The sequence below is a fragment of the Drosophila suzukii genome, chromosome X, assembly GCF_043229965.1.
Source record: "Drosophila suzukii chromosome X, CBGP_Dsuzu_IsoJpt1.0, whole genome shotgun sequence".
Lineage (NCBI taxonomy): Eukaryota > Metazoa > Arthropoda > Insecta > Diptera > Drosophilidae > Drosophila > Drosophila suzukii.
In genome coordinates this window covers 17,962,612-17,982,477 of record NC_092084.1, presented here as the reverse complement: position 1 = coordinate 17,982,477, position 19,866 = coordinate 17,962,612, and the positions used below count along the sequence as shown (strand labels likewise).

The 19,866-nt window shown below is 48.9% G+C and overlaps 2 protein-coding genes across 7 annotated transcripts; one reads left to right on the top strand and one right to left on the bottom strand.

The window, feature by feature from the left end:
* The first annotated feature begins 77 nt into the window (after window positions 1-77).
* On the top strand, window positions 78-15,446 carry Rbcn-3A (rabconnectin-3 alpha). 2 transcript variants are annotated; one of them, XM_036821268.3, is made up of 15 exons: window positions 78-308; window positions 2,840-3,057; window positions 3,121-3,269; window positions 4,194-11,171; window positions 11,261-12,337; window positions 12,396-12,623; window positions 12,700-13,056; window positions 13,121-13,385; window positions 13,442-13,529; window positions 13,590-13,859; window positions 13,929-13,998; window positions 14,067-14,141; window positions 14,196-14,329; window positions 14,393-14,476; window positions 14,539-15,446. In XM_036821268.3, the coding sequence occupies exons 1-15, from the start codon at window positions 222-224 to the stop codon at window positions 14,737-14,739; spliced, it is 10,281 nt and encodes a 3,426-aa protein (XP_036677163.2). In that variant the 5' UTR covers window positions 78-221; the 3' UTR covers window positions 14,740-15,446. The 2 variants fall into 2 exon arrangements, with proteins under 2 accessions (XP_036677163.2, XP_016923099.2); XM_017067610.4 differs by having other exon boundaries at window positions 79-308; window positions 12,396-12,620.
* A 274-nt stretch (window positions 15,447-15,720) lies between these two features.
* On the bottom strand, window positions 15,721-19,866 carry LOC108004574 (uncharacterized). 5 transcript variants are annotated; one of them, XM_036821269.3, is made up of 6 exons: window positions 19,536-19,865; window positions 18,598-18,797; window positions 17,814-17,831; window positions 17,333-17,618; window positions 16,743-16,962; window positions 15,721-16,280 (listed from the first exon to the last, which is right to left on the bottom strand). In XM_036821269.3, exons 1-6 carry the CDS (start codon window positions 19,717-19,719, stop codon window positions 16,163-16,165), a joined length of 1,026 nt encoding a protein of 341 aa, XP_036677164.1. In that variant the 5' UTR covers window positions 19,720-19,865; the 3' UTR covers window positions 15,721-16,162. The 5 variants fall into 5 exon arrangements, with proteins under 5 accessions (XP_036677164.1, XP_016922999.1, XP_016923000.1 ...); XM_017067510.4 differs by lacking the exon at window positions 17,814-17,831 and having other exon boundaries at window positions 18,538-18,797; window positions 19,536-19,866; XM_017067511.4 differs by lacking the exon at window positions 17,814-17,831 and having other exon boundaries at window positions 17,393-17,618; window positions 18,538-18,797; window positions 19,536-19,864.

Genomic DNA, 19,866 nt, shown 5'->3' with positions numbered 1-19,866 from the left:
AACCTTGTCACCCCCCATGGCATAGCTCGTTCACACACCTTCCATCCCTAACATCGATAGTTCGATTGCTCGATTGCCCGTCCCTGCTGGCCCCAAGATTTTTATGTAATGTCACTTTGTTGTCGTTTGTTACAAGAAGCAAGGAAAATTCGTGCTAGAAACCAAAGAACCAGCCCCCAATATCCGTGCGCTGTGATGTGATAATCAACCGTGTGTAAATTATGAATTGTCACCAGATACTGAGCGGCGCCTGCAATGCGGGCGACCGGTGCTTCGCCATTGGCTCCGTGGAAGGAATCCCATTTACAGTAAGCGAAGAGAATCTAAAACCGAATTGATTGGGGAAATTCAGGCGAGGAGAAGGAATCTTCAGAACTATTTGCAACGCATTGATCGCCCCCTGCCCCAACCGGCCACGCCTCCCCGCTTCGCCTTCGACTACTTGCCCCGTTTTTTCAGCACACAATCCAATTCCACACTTCCAATTGGAAACGGGACATCATCATCGCCGTCGTCGTCGTCGTCATTCCAACCAGAACAGCACGTCTTTAATGTTTTTATTTACATATTTGCGTATGTGTGTGTGTGTGTGTGCAGTTCGTGTATGTGTGTATATGATCGCTTTTTGCCACACTTGGTGGTCAATTAAAAAATCAAATGCAAATAATGATGAGATAGAGAACTTTTTGTGAGTGCGCTGTGCAAAAATTCGATAACAACAAATCGCAGTGTGAGCGCGTGTGTGTGTGTGTGTGGCAGAAAATGTTTGTTTTCACCTGCATTTACATACTTGGCCAGCAATTAATTACATTTTTTTTTTAAGGTCAAGTGCTGGCAGTAAACAAGCCGCACGCACACATGCGTGCATTGCAGTGAGAGAGGGTGTAAGAGTGTGCGAGTGTGTGTGTGTACCCTTCGATTGGTCAGGTGGCCTTTGATGCCCTAATTTCGCAGCTTGCAGGTTGTCCCCCTCCCACTCGCCCACACTCCCTTTCTCTCTTTGCCTCTCTCTTTCTCGCCTCCCCCCTTTCCCTTGCCCCCCTCGTCCCCCTCACCGTCACACGTCAATGGCAAATTGGAATTATAAACGGCCATAAAAAACGTGAGCACGCTTTTATAATGTGCCTTTTTCGATCCCTATACTATATATAGTACCATATACTATATGCAATCTGGGCATTTACGAGTTAACCGGAAAAGTATTCTCAAACGATCACAAGAAATTCCCTGGGAAACCTTCTAAAACGATCTAACTTAAGATTCGATCCATAAAAATCGTTATATGGCATTATATACTGTAGTATTTACTCGGAATGTTTATACGATCTAGAGACCGAGGTCTGTGTTTTCTGTTTTTCCTGCAAACCCCAAGAAGCATAATTAACTGTGCACATTTCGCCATTCTAATGAGAGGCCCCACGGGGCGTATGTGTACATTCTATATTCAACTATATTCTATTCTGTAATCAGCACCGCTGTTGACACAGTCCCCCTGTTCTCAGACCGCCCCACCCCTTTCACCGCCCCCACCACTTGCGCCATATCATTTGCCATCATTTCAATTTGTTTAATTTCGAGTGTATGCATATGTATATATTTATTTAGTCTATAGTGGTCGGCACGAAGACAATCCCCTGGCGCCATCTATCGAGTTTGTGGGGAAACCATGAAACAGGAGCAGGGTTACTAGGAATAGTATCAATACTGTGTTTATAATAGTAAAATAAGCTATACGAAACCCTCTATTATGAGTGTTTCCCTTTAATATCAGCAACATCTTTTGCAATTTAAAGTTATTCATAACTAGCAAACAGCCTTTATATAAACTTATCTTATCTGTGGCAAAACTAATGAGTCGGTAATCGAAAAGGTAGTGGGAAAACCCACCATAAAAGGTATCTTTTTTATATATTTAATGGGTAATAATAATAGATATACCCGCAAAAGACTTCTAGAGGGCTTTAAGTAAAGCTGACACTTGAGAAGAAGGAAATTAGAGCAGTGCGTCAAAACAAAATGTTAAAAATAAACCCGTCACCAAAGTGTAGTAGATACCCTTTTTGTATGAGAAACTTTTTATACCCTTGCCACTAAAATGCATCGAATAATATAGCTTAATTTTTAATTATACCTTAACTACAAACGAATCTCTCTTGATATTCCTCTTTTATCACGGCTATAACTAAACAAGAGAACCATAATCTCTCAAATCAATGAACTAATTATTCGATAAAGGTGGGTGATTCAACCATTTAGGCAAAACAATAGGGTTTACTTATATTTGAACCAATTAAGGTAAAGCAAATAATTCCAACAGGTTTCGAGCTACAGTCTAAAAAAATGCTTTATGATACGGGTAAATAATCAGCTTTACGCCCCTTTGTCCCAACTCATTATGCAGTCAAGTAATAAAATAGAGGAAATTAATTACACCATTTGCTAAACCCTCTACTAAACTATTAGTACTATATATAGTATTCCCTTACCACCTTCCATTTGAAAAGCGTAGCAGGGTATTCAAATTTGTGGCCACGATAATGAGCATATCAGCGAGACAGCTCAACAAATAAATCAAACACACTTTAGCTAACCAGGTAACCAAACATGATGTGGCAAGAGCCTTGTCAGCCGGCCTGATAAGCCAGTTAACTGGACAGTTGGGGTATTGTTATCGATATATGCATACCTATATACCTGTGTATATAAACGCTGTACCCGTGTATATAAGTACACTTGAAAACAAAAGGCTTTAAGAGCACATAACGATCGTATAATGTAAAGATTAACTGCAGTATAGTCGCACCACTTAATATTCCCCGGTTTTTGTTCCCTTTTCCAGGCCTACGCCGCCGGCTGCAATGTGGTCATCCTGGCAAGCACCTTCGAGCGCGTCCAGATCATTCCGGGCGCCAACCATGGCTATGTCAAGATATCCGCCCTGGACTGCAGCACCGATACCGGAAAGATAGCGGCGGCCTATGAGAATAAGATATGCATTTTTGAGCCCACGCCGGTGATTGAGTCCAGCAAGCACAATACCCACTTTCTGGACTACAGGTGAGCATGGTTTTTGCATCCTAATATGATATCCAGTTCATCATACTCCATTCACCATTGCAGATGGGTGCAAACGGGCTCCTTCACCAGCCAGTCGAGCGTGGTGACCCTCTCCTGGAATCTTGAGGGCACCCGTCTCCTGACCGGCGGCACCAACATCCAGCTGTGGAAGAGCAAGTCGCCCACTCACCAGCAGGAGGAGGAGCACACGGGTGAGCCTTGTACCCCATTCTATTGACCCCCTTCTTGGTTTTGCGGCCAACTATCGATTGGCGTGGGAGTAGATGATTCACAGATGCAAAGTGTATAAAAAGGGGGTTCTTTTTTGCATGTTATAATAGTTTTTTTTCTATTTGTTTTTCATTAGAAAACACGTCATCTTATAAAGTCATATAAGAAGTTTGTGTTTAAAATTAAATTAGCTAATAACAGGAACAATTCCTTGGGTTTGTTACTGTAAGTTTACTCTTTCCGGTTTCCAATACTTGCAGGTATTTAATTACGTACTTGAGATCTGTTTAAGCTGGACTTTGTTTATGACTGTCTGGTACTGACATTGTAATACTACTTGAAATTATTTATTTCCAACTAAAATCCAAGTGAAATCAGAGAAACTCCAAAGATGTGTTGGATTAGTTTCGTATATGGGGTTTAATTATGTTTATAGAACCATCGCAGAATGGTACTGATACTGAAATGCAATGTAATATCATGCTAAAAATACAATCCTGGTGATATCGGTGAAATTCTATTGAAATTGTTCGGATTTGCAGGTTTAATGGCTTAGAATACCCTTCTTGAGTAAATGGGTACAAATTTGTTTATAGAATCTTCGCAAATTAAAATTATGTTTAAACTAAAATCCTGGTGATATCGTTGAAATTCCATTGAAATTGTTCGGATTCCAGGTTCATCAGCTTCGAAACCCTTTCTTTAGTAATGTTTGGTTTGAAATTTGTTTATAGAACCATCGCAGAGTTGTATTGACACTTGAATTCGATTCTTTTCCAACCCAGATGATATTGGTGAATTTCCATTGAAATAGTTTGCATTGAAGGTTTTGTTAGCTTAGAATCCCCTCCTTGAGTAATCCCCAATAGCTACCCATTTCTAATCACAATCCTTTCTTCAAATAGGCGTCAAGTTCGAGATCGGCGAGAGCAAGGAGCCGAAGCAGCCGAGCAACGCCCAGACGGAGGATGTGTCCACGTGGGAGAACATTTGGAGCTGCCAGACGGCCATACCCATTTACCACATGGCATTTAGTCCGGATGGAACGCTCTTCGCCACCTGCGGCCGCAACGATCGGCTGGTGAAGATCTGGTACGAGAACAAACAGGTTCTCTTCCCGGCCAAGGGTTCCTCTGGCGCCGGTCCCACGTCGTCTGGACGCCATGGAGGCGATGATGTGACCGGCTCGAGTTCCGGCGGAGATCTGAACTTCACGTACGTGTACATCGCCCATCCGAGAGCCGTGTCCAACATTGTGTGGCGCAAGACGAGCAAGTACATGCCCAAGGGATCGGTGGCCAATATGCTGGTCACCTCCTGCCTGGACAACATCTGTCGCATCTGGATCGAGACGGTACTGCCGGATGACGGAATGGTGAACATGACCCAGTTCGATCCGATGGCCTCGCAGAACCCGAAATTCCGCACGCATCGGCACAAGCACCGGTTCATGCAGCGGCTGAAGCACATGAAGACCTGCTTCCACATCCGTCGGCACATGAAGGCCGGAGCGAATGCGGGCCCGGGAGCAACCAGTGGAGGCGTGGCCAGTGGCGGAGGAACCACCGGAGCAATGGGCGGTATGGGTAGCTCCCCTGCCAGCTATACCAACTATCTGGGGCCGATACCCTCTCTCCCATCCTCGTGCAGCGTCCACGATTTTCATTCGTACGGATTCCAGGGATCGGGCGTCACACCCGGGATGCACTTCCACCTGGCCGCGTCGATTAACGCGGAGACGGACATCCCGCTGGTGCCATCGATGCAGACCAGCGATCCAGCCAACCAGAATGTCTTTATTCTGCATTGGCTGAACAACAAGGAGATGCATTTCACGCTGCAGGCGGAGGCCATACTCCAGGAGCTCACCAAGAAGGTGATCGACGAGGAGAACGGCCATGGGAATGCCTCAAGTGGTGGCGTTGATCTCCCCGACGATGCCCACGGCTCCCACTCGCATGCGCATCCGCACAAGAAGTACATGCGCTCGTCCAAGTCCGTGTCCGTGGACGATAGCGGCGAGGAGTACAGCCGCTACTCGCAGCACACGGCGGGCACGGGTATGGGTGGCGGAGGAGCGGGAGCCGGGCTCCATCTGAACTCCATGTCCAACACGACGTCGCAGAACTCGCTGAATAACGAGCCGGCGCACCCAATCACACAGCTGGTGGATTCGTTGGACAACAAGATCGAGTGTCTGTTGCGCGATTGGCATCAGAGTCCGGATCTCCTCTTCGCCATCCATCCGGTAGACGGGAGCTACCTTATTTGGGTGATCGAATGGCTGGATGACTACTATCCTGGCTCGTTCAGGCAGGCGCAGGTCTCCTTCTCCACGCGCATCCCTTCGGCCTTTCCGCTGGGCGACGCCATGTCCATGTCCACCACAGTCAGCCTGTTCAACACGGGCACGCATCCGCTGGCCTTCCGCGACATTGCCAACAATGTACGCAGCAAGGATGAGTTCCACAAGGGAAACGCGGATGATTCCTCCCTGAAGAGTGACCAGCACTCGGGGCAGACCTTTGAGAGGCACGACGAAGAGCAGGAAGATGCTGCCGACGATGAGGATGGCGACCGGGAAGGCGATGCCGATCAGGATGAGGCTGGCGGCGATCGCAGTGCTGCGGCCAGCGGAGGCGGAGGAGCCGAGCACAGCAGTAGCTCGCAGGATTCGGCTGCCGCTGGAGCCAGCGCTTTGCCCATGAACGTTTCTCCCTCAGTGTCCATGGTGACCAAGCACTCGAACGGCACCCTCAATCTGTGGCAGCTAACGTTCGCCTTCAAGACGAAGTTCACCCAAGTATTAAGCATTGGCCACGTGAGCCGTGCCTCCGGCCATCGGTTCCGGGTGAACGACATCACCTGCCATCCGGTGCTGCCGTTGCTCGTCTCCACTTCGCACCACAACCTGCCCGACTCAGAGGCCAAGTCGCCGATGTCGCCGTTCGAGCAGCCCCTCAGTGGAGGACTTCCTTCGGGCGGAGGAACTGGGACAGGACCCTCTGGTGGCTCCAATGGAGACAAAGATGTATTTACGCCCACGGGCTTCTGTTCGGAGTTGATCCTCTGGCGTGTGGACTCCGTGGGACCGCTGTGCCATTCGGGCGGGGTCAGTGAGCTTGCCAGGATCAACTCGCCGGAGATCTCGGCCTTCAGCAATGTGGCCTGGATCCCGACGCTTTTGCCGAGCACCACACTGGGCAGCTACAGTAACTCACCGTCCGCCTGCTTTGTGGCCAGCGATGGCGAGAATCTGCGCGTCTACCAAGCGGTTATCGATGCACGCACCCTGCTGGCTGAGATCTCGTGCTCGGAGAACCTCAACACGCTGCACAAGTCGCACTCGCTGTCGTCGATGATCTCGAATGCTTCGTCCACGATGCGGGCCCAGCGATCGGCGCTGCACGACAAACTTAAGGTGGTGTCCCAGCAGTCGACGGCCAGGCCCGGTTGCATCCTGCAGCTGGATGCCATTTCTGATGCCAAGCACGACTGGCAGAACACGCAGTTCCTTCACGTGTTCCAGGCCCAGTTGATCACGGGTGGACAGAGGACAACTTTGACGGATCCCCACGATCTGGAGGAGCCGCGGCTAAACGCCCTACTGGAGTCTGACATGGATGCAATTGTAGACTTGCAACGCAACGCGGATTTCGAGGAACCCTTCTATATTGTGAACATCGAGAAGACGCTGCGCGGCAGCACAATTCACATGTGGCGCATAGTCATCAGCTCCAAGCAGCAGAACTCGTTCCTCTCCGAGACGGCCATGTATGTGCCGGATAGTAACCTGACACAGGAGCCGGATGAGGATGGTGCCGGTGGCAACCAGAATCCCAGGCGAATGTCGCAGGGAGCGGAAACACTAACGGGAGCCGAGCACTTCGGCCCTCAAGTGGAGGCGCCGCACATCTCGATTACCACGAAGAAGGTGTGCACCCAAGAGCTGCCGCTGCCCGAGGGCGTGGACGTGATCCATGCCTCTCCGGCGGCCGGTCACCTGAGCAGCTCCAGCATTTATCCGGCCTGCTTTGCACCGTACATAATTGTGACCGCCTGCTCGGATTCCATTTCGCGTTTCTGGAAGTGCGAACCCATCGGCGATGAGGATGATCAGGATCCGGAGAGCGATGCCTATCATTGGAGCGAATGGAAAATGTTTAGCCGCATCCAGCACTCGGCCATCGAGATCCCGGGCCAGCCGCTGAACATCAGTGCTGCCTATTCTGGCCGGATAGCCTGTGCCTACAAGTACGGCAAGAGCTTTACGCGGCCCAACAAGGGACCCGATCCGGACTCGCGTTACGTGAACCTATGCGTGGCCATCTACGAGTGCGAGAGCTCCGGCGGCAGCGAGTGGGTGCTGGAGGATACCATTCACCTGAAGAACGTCCACCTGCCGCGGATCAACATTGGACACGGCATCGATTTGAGTTACCTGCACGACAGCCGACTGCTGGCGAAGAAGCAGCGATTGAATCAAGTCCTTCACACCTTCGCCCACGATCCGGAGAGCAGATCCCCGAGGAGTGGGGAGACCACACCGGAATTGGCCGTCAATAGGCAACCATCGGCTGCTGCATCCGGTTTGCTAACCGTGCCCAGCTTTAGTACCCTGCAATCCTTGCGGAAGAGCATCGCCGAGAATGGCAACACCTGTCCTTTGACCCAAAAGCATCTAGTCCAACTGGACTGGGTGAGCAAGGAGGATGGCTCCCACATCCTAACCGTCGCGGTGGGCAGTAAGATCCTGCTATACACACCCGTGAGCTCGGACATTGCCCAGGCGAACATCAAGGCCATGAAGGAGTCGCGCTCGGTGAACCGTCCCATTCTGCGGAAGGCCAGTTCCTTGGCGCAGCCCAACTTTGTGGACGAGATCCGTTGGATGAAGTTGCGACAGATAGACCTGCAAACGGCCGATGGTCTGCCGCCGCTGCCTATGCAGATCTCTTGGGTGCGCGATGGCATTTTAGTGGTGGCCATGGATTCCGAAATGCATGTGTATTCGCAATGGAAGCCGCACTACTCCTCGCACTTTGCAGCTGCCGCGGCTGCCGCTGCTGGAGAGGATGTACCGGATACCCGGAATTTAAGGGACGAGGATCTGCGCTCGCTGGCCAATGAATCTACACAGCTGCGTCTGAAGAATGTGGCCTCCATGCCACTGATCAGCAAAGTGAGCACGGCCAATCTGCAGCTGCTGTCGCACGACAAGAAGCGTCGTCTGGGCAACACCAGCATGGCCAATATGAATGGAGCTGGTGGTGCAGGAGGAGCTGGCTCTTATGGTGCCGGTGCGGATGAGGGCGGCAACGATGACTACATGACGGATTTCGGCCTGTTCCAGGCCTCTCGCATCGCCTGTCCAGTGTTGCCGCAATACCATCCCAAGCAGCTGATGGAGCTGCTCAACTGCGGCAAGATCCGCTGGGTAAAGGCGATCCTGGCGCATCTGGTGCGCTGCATGAGTGGCAACAGTTCGAGCACAGCTGGCCAGGACGAGGATGGCTATGCCAGACAGCGTAGCTGGTCGAGATCTCGCACCCTAAGTATTAGCTACACGGCGGATCAGAACATCCAGGCAGAGCACCGTGGTAGCACCACCCAGATTCCCGAGGAGCTGATGCTGGACTACGCAGAGATCAACTCCATTCCGCCGTTACCATTGTGGGTGCTCCTCAATGCGGATCGTGAGACGCCGGGTCAGAGCAATAACTATGCCGAGGGCGACAAGGATTACGATGAGCTCTTCGACATGCACAATTCGGAGGACAATCTGGATGAGCTGCTGAGCGAGGGCGATGAGAAGAAGCGCCAGGAGCGCCGGCTCTCGCTGCCCGAGAAGCACTCGATTTCACACTTTGGTCCGCGGCAGGGACAGCTTCTGTCGCGCCTGCTGACGCACACCCATTTGCCCGGACTCTCCTCGCTGGACCAGATGCATCTACTGGCGCTGGCCGATACGGTGGCCACATGCAATACGGATTTCTCCGACAAGTTTGCCGCCGATCAGGGCAAGTCGGGTGGAATGGGCGGAGGAGCTGGATCGGGAGCTGTGAAGGACGGCAGCACCAGTACCGACTCCCTCGATGACTGCGGCTTGCGCTTCCTGCTGGCCATGAAGCACTTTACCTATCTGCTGCGCTGCCTTCCGCTCCAGCAGCGGGCTCAGTTCCAGCGCCAGGGCGTGGGCACCTCCAACATTGTGTGGGCCTTTCACTCGGAGAGCGAGGAGGAGCTCTTGAACCTCATACCGAGCTACACCAAGGGCGATCTCCGGTGGGCCACGCTCCGGGATCTGGGCATGGGCTACTGGCTGAAGAACATCAACACGCTGAGGCGGTGCGTGGAGAAGCTGGCCAAGTGCGCCTACCAGCTGAAGCAAGAGCCGCTAGACGCGGCCATCTACTACCTGGCCATGAAGAAGAAGTCCCTGGTGTGGGGCCTGTTCAGGTCTCGCCGAGACGAGAAGATGACAACCTTCTTTGGCAATAACTTTGCCGAGGATCGCTGGCGCAAGGCAGCTTTAAAGAATGCCTTTGTGCTGCTAGGCAAGCAGAGATTTGAGCACGCGGTGGCCTTCTTCCTGCTGGCCAATAGCCTCAATGATGCCATCGAGGTGTGCATGAACAAGCTGGAGGACTTCCAGCTGGCCCTAATCATAGCTCGTCTTTACGAAGGCGATGCCGAGGGCAGCTACTATCACCATTTGCTGCACGAGCACATTTTGGGCACGGATGCGGAAACCGGTCGCTGTGACCTTACCCGCGCCCATCCCGATCCCTTCCTGCGCTCGATGACCTACTGGACAATCAAGAAGTACCAGGAGAGCCTGAACACCCTGCTCCTGAACAACGTGGGCAGCCTACACAGCAGCTACAGGGAGGAGGACCTTCTGCGTCCCGAACCACAGGCCACAAATCCGAACGTCTTTAACTTCTACATTTATTTGCGCACCCATCCCCTGCTCATCCGTCAGAATATCGCCCTGTCGGCGCAGGAGAAGCGCATTGCCCATGTCGTCCTGTCCGGATTTAATTATGCCGGCGATGCTGCTCCCAGTGCCGTGGCCTGCGATAAGCAGTTGCAGCTGGAGGATTCGATAACGCCCATCGAGAGGCAGCTATACTTCACCACCGCCCATGGGCACTTCAAGAGCGGCTGCCCGGCGTTGGCGCTCGAGGTGCTCAACAAGCTGCCCCAAAAGATTAGCGACGATTCCGGCGGCAGTGTGGCCGGCAGCCAGGCTCAGGAGCTTGCCCAGCAGAACAAGGAGGAACTGATCAACACGGGCATTATGGACCAGTGGGGAGCAACTCCGGCCGCTGCGCAGAGCACTGCTGATGCCTTCGACTGGGGCGCTCCCGTGTCCAGCGAGTCAGAGGCCAAGTTCGAAATAAAATGGGATGATGAGGACGAAGAGGAGGATCCTGATCTTGAGCCCGATGAACCGGAGCTGGCAACCCCGCAGCCACAGGCATCCATCCTTGGCAGGGGCAAATCTAATGGCAACGAAGCGAAGATGGACATTATGGCTCAGCAGCTGAAGTTCGTTGCCTGTCTGAAGATCCTAATGGAGGAGCTGTCCACGCTGGCCACCGGATTTGAGGTAGATGGCGGCCAGTTGCGCTACCAGCTCTACATGTGGCTGGAACGGGAGGTGGAGGCTCTTAAGCAGTTGTGCAACTACTGCAGCCAAGCGGAACAGTCGAGTCACGACTCTGGTGAGACAGATGCCGAGGCCAGGGACAAGGAGATGAACGCCAGCATCTATCCCAGCACTGAGCGACCCACGCTCCATGAGATCCTCATGCAGGACAAGCAGGACTTTGAGGCCAAGGTGATGCGGGCGGCCAAACGCAAGCGTTGGCTCAAGGGTAAGATGATCTTGGGTAGATCCTATAACTATCCACATAACTATATAACTAGGTATGTAATCTAATGGATTAACCCTTACCCCCTTCAGCCAATGAAACCCTGCTCCGCACGCTGCTGAGTTATTGTTCTCTACACGGCGCTAGTGGCGGTGGCCTGGCCTCCGTGCGCATGGAGCTGGTGCTGCTTCTGCAGGAGCTCCAGCAGGAGAAGACCCAACAGCAGCTCCTCAGCCCGCTGCCCTTCCCCACCACATTGCCTTTGCTTAGCGCATGTGTGGCGGGCAACAAGACGGTGATAGCCGATCCCATCAAGTACCTGCAATCGCAGACGGTGGATATGCTGCAGAGCATCATCAAGGTGCTGCCGTTCCCGGGAATAGAACCCAGTGCTCTGAGCGAGATCTTTGTGCTCCGGGACCTGGCCGTGGCACTGTCATCCTGCATCTATCAGTCACTCTGCGATTCTGAAAGCTTTGTGGTTAACAACTCGGCCTTCAATGGTTACCCCAGTCCGGGAATGGAGAACATAGCCAAGATAAACTCGTCTTTCGAGTGCAGCTATTTGGTGGGCAGCCGAAATGCCTATGGCCGCAGGCGCAAGTATTCCACTGATGAGCCGGCTGGCGTCTGCACCACTCCATCCAAGTGGCCGGGTGTAACCAATCTGCGTGCCCTTTTGGCACGGGAGAAGGACGAGGATGTGCCCAAGCTGAATGTTTTGCTGCTGGAGTCCTTTGTTTCCACCTACATGGCACTCTTTATTTATTCTTTGTCCACCTGCGATAGCCGTTTGTTGTACCGCCTGAGTGGTCAGAGTTTCAACAACGAGACCTGGTCCACTCTCTTCGGCGGAGGCATGAAAAAGTTGCTGATTAAGCCCGCTGCAGCCCAGCCTCCCAACCAAATGGTGGCGGGAGCAGGAGCTGGCGGACCTACTGGTGGCACTGGTTCCACTTCGGAAGAGCCGGCGGATGAGAACAGCGTTTGGAACACGGTCACTTCTATTACGAAACAGCGCATGAAGCTGAACATGAAAATCCTGGGAAGCTTCAGCCAGAACAGCACTTCCAGCAACATGAAGGAGGACAAGCCCACGTACCGGGAGCAGTTCATGCCACCGGAGACGTCCATGCTGTCCTACTTCCTTACCAAACCGCCCACAACCGGTAGGTCTTGGATCCTGCGAACAGTTACCCCCTAATTGCCATGGTCATTTTGTTGCAGAATGCGATGACTACGACACGGACGACTCGCACGAGTCGGACAACGAGGAGGAGGAGGAGGACGACGATGATGTGAATGTGAGCCGATCGCAACTGAAGGCCAAGGATAACACGGAGCACACCAATCCCACGTCGTACTCGTGGAGCATCCTGCGCCTGGCCCTCATTAAGATCAGCACGCACAAGATCCAGGAGCTGGTTAAGGTGGCCGGCATCGAACTGCAGGGTAGTTGTAACATTTCATCCATCCATTCGACATCATCCACTAAGCATCCCGTTCTATATTCTCACCCCGTTTCGTACAGATTTACCTGTCATCAGTCCACTCTCGCACGAAGTGCTGAGGACCCTCAATCGCTGGAATGAGTTTGCCCTCAGTGACCTCATAGCCCGCGGGCCACCGTCCCGAAATTATATACCCGGATGCTATGCGGAGAGCGGCATCAACGGATTGGCCATCCACAAGTATCGCTCGTTGCTGAACAAGGACAACACTCCGTTCGTTTCGGGCTCATCGGCTGGTCCCATTCGACGACTATGGAACTTTTTGGTCCGACAGGAGCCTGCCCAGGAGGTCTTCATCAAGAGCATCTTTGGCAAGAACATGGAGCCCAGCACACGGGGATCGCACCACACCCACAACGACAACGAGACCGATGAGGGTGAGTCTTTAATTCCTTCTGTAAAATTGATGCTGTTTTCTTAATTGCTAACTCTTCTCCGAAGGTCAATCCCATTCGACCAACGAGAATACCGACCACATCCGGATCATTCACAAGGACCACGAGTCGATATTGTCCTTCTGCTTGAAGAACAACAGCTCCTCGATGATTGCCTTTGCAAATCCGCGTGAGATCCAGGAGTTCGACATCTCACTGCTGCTGGAATCACCAAATTGGTACGAGGACGAGTGCGACTACGACATGATGAACCTGTCCAAGGATGCGGACACCAACAGCTCGTCCTTCTTGATCATTCAGACGCAGGAGCAGTAAGTCAAGTTATTCATGATGATTGATGATCTTTACTGATGATCCTTACCTGCAGAAACCAATTTGGAAGTAACAGCAATGCCTACAGCGAGTCCAATGCCAGCACACAAAGTGCCTCGCAATCGGGACGCGGCACATCCATGGTGGGTGATCCTGTCAAGCATTTGAAGATTATGTCCAATGATGCCCCTTTTCTTCAACAGGTGCTGCGCCACAAGGTGGACAACGTGAAGCGCATGAGCGCCCATCCGCTGATGCCGCTGTACCTCACCGGAGGACAGGATGGATCTGTGCAGATCTGGGAATGGGGTCACCAGCAGCCCGTCTGCTCGCCCCGTACATCGGGCACCTTTGCCAAGGTGACGCGCTGCCGCTTCTCGGAGCAGGGCAACAAGTTCGGCATCGGCGATGGCGACGGCAAGCTCAGTCTCTGGCAGGCGGGCATTGCCTCACAGAACAATCGTTCGTTCATAGTGAGTTGGCACATGGCATCTGGGCCCATCTGTGAGCCATCCTCTAATCCTGAACCTTTCCCTTTGCAGAGCTACCAGTGCCACAACAAGGCCCTGTCCGATTTCGTGTTCCTTGGTTCCTGCAGTCTCTTGGCTAGCGGTGAGTTGTGATGTGGTAACACCGCCGTTTCTCCAAAGAGTCCTTGTTACATTCAATCCCTTCCACAGCTGGTCAAAGTTCCGAGAACAAGAACATCAACATCTGGGACACACTGCTGCCCCACAAGAAGTCCTGTGTGTCGGGTAAGTAGATTTGGGTAGATAAAGATTTGTAGATGTCTAATGGTACCCCTATAGCCTTCACCTGCCACGACCAGGGATCGTCCTGTCTGGTGTTTGCTCCGCAGCACCAGGTACTCATCTCCTGCGGCAAACGCGGCGACGTTTGCGTCTTCGATGTGAGACAGCGAACGCTGCGCCATCGCTATCAGGTGAGCTTTTGGTATACATATATTGGTTAAATTGGATAATAATCCTCGTTAAACCCTTGACAGGCCCATGATAGCACCATCAAGTGCATAGCTCTGGATCCGCACGAGGAGTTCTTTGTCACTGGCTCCATTGAGGGTGACATAAAGGTGAGTTGTGATAGCTTAGATTCTGGTTGAGATCTTCCTACTAATCCCTGCCTATCCTGCAGATCTGGGACATGAATCAGTTCATGCTGATCAATACGTTCCCGCATGAGCATGCCAAGAACGGGTTCTTCAAGCACACTGGCCAGGGCGTCAGCCAGGTGTACGTGGATCCATTCGGCCGGCTGTTCTCCTGCGGCTCCGATGGCTGCATGAAGGTGCGACTGCTGGTGGAGAAGGACAACATTGTTCACTCCGTGTATTGAAAGCTGTATTCTATCCGTAACATTTCTGGCACGGCTCCATCCCCGGATTCCGTGTCCGAGTCGGTGTCCATTTGCCGCAGCAAAGTCCGTGTTTCTGCTCTCGTGCTCGTCTGTTATTATGTGTGCCGCGGCAAGGAGGACGCGATTCGAGTGTCCTACAATATGTGTATTCTTTGTTAATCGTTGATTATTGTAACATTTTTAATTGTATTTCAATTTCCTACACGTACAGATATACATATATATATACTTTATTACTATTTTTATTTGCATAAATGTATTGTTTATTTTTTTTTGCCCGTTTCCGTTTCGCTATTTAATGTTTTTCCAAACGACGAAAAGAATGAAACTTGCGTCTGACTCGATTCGCTTGATTCGTTTCATGTTTGAGTATTTCCTAAACAGACTATATACTATACACTACTATACAGATACAAGATATATATATACATACATATATTATATACATCTATTATATGCTTTAAATCAATTAATTATTATTATACGATATACAAGACATTCGACAGTATGGTAATTGATATGCTTACGAATATATATTACGATCTATGTCTTTGTGTTGAGCTTTGTGCAAAAATTTGTCTGTTGTTAAATCAATCAAGATATATGTATACCTAAAACGAAACTAAATGAATTAACTAAAAATAAATAAAGTGCAAAATGAATAAAAAAAAATTAATTAAACCAAATGAATGTGTTTTCTTCAATTTTAGCTAATTTGATATTGCAGATAAGGTTCCATTTTTAAAAAGGTTTTTATAAACTACTTTCTTTTCTTCTGTAGAACGAGAAATTCTTATTTTTAGTTCCCATTCAAAAGAATCTGAAATCTGCATACATTTCTATGGCATGCCCAACATTTTTGGTATTTCCTATTTTTCGTTGTCAACAGGATGTTCCCGCCACGGTAGTCATAAGACCATATAGAGGCCCATCCATTTGCCCAATAATATACACATCAACTGAATTTTTCCATTTCCGTTTGCCATTGAAAAGTGTTTTTCTTATTTCATCTTTATTATTTCTTTTCTGTGTGTTTGCTTATTTTTTTCATTGTTAGACAATCAAACAAATTAAACGCTATGCCATTTATGGGCCTTTAATAATAAAACTAGCAAAAAAAAAAAAGGTTGAAGAGTTCACATGGGAGACAGATACATAGAAAGGCAACAAAAACATAGATGGTAGCCAAAAGAGGAATTATTATGGATCGGATCGGATCGGATCGGCGGATCGAGCGGAAACGTTGGCATCCGTTGAAAACAGCATTATGTGTATAGTATACAGCGAAGTAGGGTAATATAAAATGGGTAGAACCGAATCCGGAGTGTGGTCGTCAAGGGGGCCCGAGTATTTGGCCGGAACGCGTTGTCGTCGTATCGTATCGTGTCATATGGTATCGGATCTACGACCTCGGCGGCTTAATTAGCTTGCTGGTGGGCGGTGGCAGCTTGCAGAAGCCAGCCGCATCGAAAACGGGCAGCAGTTCCCTCACCCGTCCGGGAATCGATCCATCGAGCATTCTGCGGAAGCAAAAACATCAAGGGATTATGTTTTAAAAGTATACTTCCCTAAGAACTGGAATGTTCTAACACATTTTTTAGACTTTAAGTGGTATGATATATCATGTTTGATATTATTTTGTTCCAGAAAAGTAAACCAAAATAAATCTGATTTAGATTTTGAAATGATATACTAGAGGTATTATTTTCTAGTCATCATTTTTTGAAACAGTTATAAAAACCCATGATATTTATCAAGTTATAAAGTGCTGAAGATGTCATTTCATGTTTGGTATATCATGTTTGAGATTTTTATGTTGAAGACAAGTAAACCAAAACAAATCAGATTTAGATTTTTAAATGATACACCTCTAAAATTGTATGGTTTTACTTTCTAATCACCACTTATTGAGACAGTTATAAGAACACATGATATTTATAGACAAGTTATAAGGTGCTAAAGATGGCATTTCGTTTAGATACCTGCGCTTATAGTCAATCTTGGCGCCCTTCAGCGAGATGTTGGCCTCAGTGGGAAAGAACGTGGCATCGTAGAAGTTGAGTCCGTTCTGCAAGAGGATGTTGTACTCATCCATGGAGGCCAGGGTGACCCGGATGACGGCAGGAGGCAATTCCCTGCGCTCCGGACGCTCGGCCTTTTCGATGGCATCGCCCACCACGGAACCCACGCTCTTCGAGGTGCCTGCAAAGTCAGTTATCAAAGAGTTTTAAAAGTTATTAATGGGTGTATTCCCATGATGATGATTCCCATGATTTTCCACCTAGAGGTTATAGATATTAATGGTTTTTAGGATAGGGTTTCCAACTTCAAATTAGACTTAGTTACCAATTTTTGTATATAGTAATCCTCTGTTATATCGAAAATTTCACAAATTTATATTAAAATACATATATATATACTGCTTTTCTTAAGAGGTTTCACTAAGAATACTTTGAAAACGTTGAAAACCCCTTCTTGGTGACCACAACTTTGGAGGAGTTTCGATTTGGGACAGGGGTAGGGTTAAAATTTCAATATTTTTTCGCATGTTACCAATTGGTGGGTACTTTACTTCGGAGTGCAGCTCGGCGCAGAGATTGGGTCGGCGTGTGCAGCAGCTGGATCTGCTCACCTTCGACGCCCTTGTCCCCGCCGGCGGAGGAGGAGCTGGCGGCGACGGAGGCGGAGGAGGCGTTGGCGGCGTTGCTGGCGAGGCTCGAGTAGATGTGCAGACGCACCACCTCCACCACCGAGTCGAACTTGTACATGGCATGCCGGATATCCTCCACGGGCAGATCCTCCGGCACATCGAGCACGTACAGCGTGAAGGTCTTCCTTGGCCGGCACGGAATGGCTATCTGTGGGTCACAGAAGAGAACGAAGGGAGAACGGAGAGTGACTGCTGCGCATGCGCATGGTTAAGCTAGGCTAGATCGATCGATGGATATAAATGTGGGTTTCTGAGGGTTTCGGGGTGTTATGTCTGTGCTGGGTCAATCCCAATCGCAGTGGAGAGTCATCAATCGACATGGATATATATGGGGTATACTCACGCTGCGCGAGAATGTTTGCTGTAAAATGGGGGAAATAAAATTTGCATATTTCACTTGTCGGTTGGGTTAGTCTGGCAGAAGATGATCGATCGGTTCTGATGAGGATGGGGTGAAATGTGAGGTGGGAATGGGCAGTGATGGGAAGCTCTGGGGTGTGGGTTTAACACCAGGCAGGTGCAACGAAAGTCCAATATATAATTTTGGGAAATTGCTTTGAATTTGTAGCTTTATAGAATGTATAAAAGATAAATATAATCCTCAAATATTATCGGAACAGAAAATGTATTTGCTATAGATTCTAATATTGAAACAACATAAAAAATAGGCGATTTAAAAGTTTTGAAATTATATAACGATTTCTATATCTGGTTATAATTTAATGAAAAAGTAGGTAGGTGAGTAAAAGCAAGTATTAAGTATTGAACTATAGTACTTGAAGCCCAAAGATTATAAAAAATGGAATGGAAAATTATATTTTGTATCTTTTCTTGATAAATATTCCAAAGTTTTTCAAGATAGTTTGAATATTTCTTTCTGTGGGGTAATAATTTTGATGTGCAAAAAGCCACTAAATTTAATGTTCAATTGCAGTCTGCGATCATAAATTTTGATCTGTGTAGGCACGAATACTTTTCTGTGTTTAGTCACACTTATGATACTCTCGGGACAGTCCAACTTTATTTAGAAGGCGTTGCACCTTTGACCTCACTGCTGTGGCACATACCTTGTGCCCCATAATGCCCTTCCAATCACTGGAGATGTGGGTGTGGGTGGGTGGGCTCACCTTGCGGTAGAAACGCGCCCCGGTGACCTTGTGGAAGCCCTTCTTGAACACCGCCTGATAGTCATCTGGGTGTGAGAATTTAAACAGAATGCCTGTAGCGGTTTTCGTCAAGCTGAAGCATCCCTTGAAGGCCATCTTCTCGCAGATGAGGGCCGCCCGCTCCATGGACAACTCGTAGGATGGGGTCAGTAGGAAGGCGCCTGTAAGTACGATTACGCTCTGGTTAGGCTACGTGGTTAGTCTCTCCAGCTACCGGGTTACTTTGATTTTGATTTAATGGAAGTCATTTGGTTAAGTCGTCATGCACTGAGCGAAATTGAAACAAAAAACCAACTTCGGCAGGGCAAAGTTCTTACTCTTGCAGGTTAAGTATATATATATATATATATATATAAGTATATATACCAGTGACAGCTTATGGATATATGTTTTGAAAGTCCTGAATCTTAAAAGTTCTTAAAGCGACAATATCTATTTTTCTAGATATGCCTTATGTCTAACAATAACAAAGTTATGCCAATTTGGAACACATTAACTTTATTTTCAAAGCTTTTAAATTTTTACCAATATTTTTTTCTTTACTTCATTTTTTATAGCTAAGATAAAATTTTAAGGAATTTAAAATTTTTACCAATGTCTTTTTCTGACCAGTACAGATTTTAACAAAGTATTTAAGTCCCTTACAAGTCCGTAACAAATAGAAATATCCATACTTACTAATATGCAGTTATTTTTAAAAATATATGTTTTTAAGCGATTGTTTCTAAATCCTAAATATAATTAGGTTCATAAGAAAAGAGAATATTGAAATGTTTTGTCTGGAAATTGGAACTGACTCCTGACTATATATTTTTCTATGCCCCCTACAAGATTATACCAATGGTAATTCTCTAGGGATTAGGGGTTAAGGGTTAGGACTAGAGCTGGGCCATGGCCACCTTTGGTCAGAAAGTTATCCGGCGACGAGACCTCCGAGTCGGAGTCATCCTCCCGCTTGTCGGTCCACTTGGGCTCCGCGGAGAGCTTGTGGGCCGCCACCTTGGTGACGATGCCCGTGGAGCGCTGCCTCGGGAACTCGTTCTTTTCGCACTCCAGATCGGATGTGTTGCCCAGGAACGACATGTTCGCAGAAAACTCGGAAAACGATTTGAAACAAAACAGAAAAAAAACACTTGATACTCGAAAACGATTCGAAAACGGTTCGAAAACGATCGCAATTCGCTCAGGCGGCAGGCGGTTGGGGCGATAATTTTGAAGCAACTGAAATGT

Bases quoted from the DNA above. Each gene is read 5' to 3' on its own strand.
- Rbcn-3A (XM_036821268.3), top strand. From the start codon at position 222: ATGAATTGTCACCAGATACTGAGCGGCGCCTGCAATGCGGGCGACCGG. The intron at 12,338-12,395 runs GTAGGTCTTGGA...ATTTTGTTGCAG, and splicing joins TACCAAACCGCCCACAACCG to AATGCGATGACTACGACACG. The intron at 13,999-14,066 runs GTGAGTTGTGAT...TCCCTTCCACAG, and splicing joins CTGCAGTCTCTTGGCTAGCG to CTGGTCAAAGTTCCGAGAAC.
- LOC108004574 (XM_017067510.4), bottom strand. From the start codon at position 19,719: ATGTCGTTCCTGGGCAACACATCCGATCTGGAGTGCGAAAAGAACGAG. The intron at 16,963-17,332 runs GTAAAGTACCCA...CTGACTTTGCAG, and splicing joins GCGCCGAGCTGCACTCCGAA to GCACCTCGAAGAGCGTGGGT. The intron at 16,281-16,742 runs GTATCTAAACGA...TTGCTTCCGCAG, and splicing joins AAGATTGACTATAAGCGCAG to AATGCTCGATGGATCGATTC.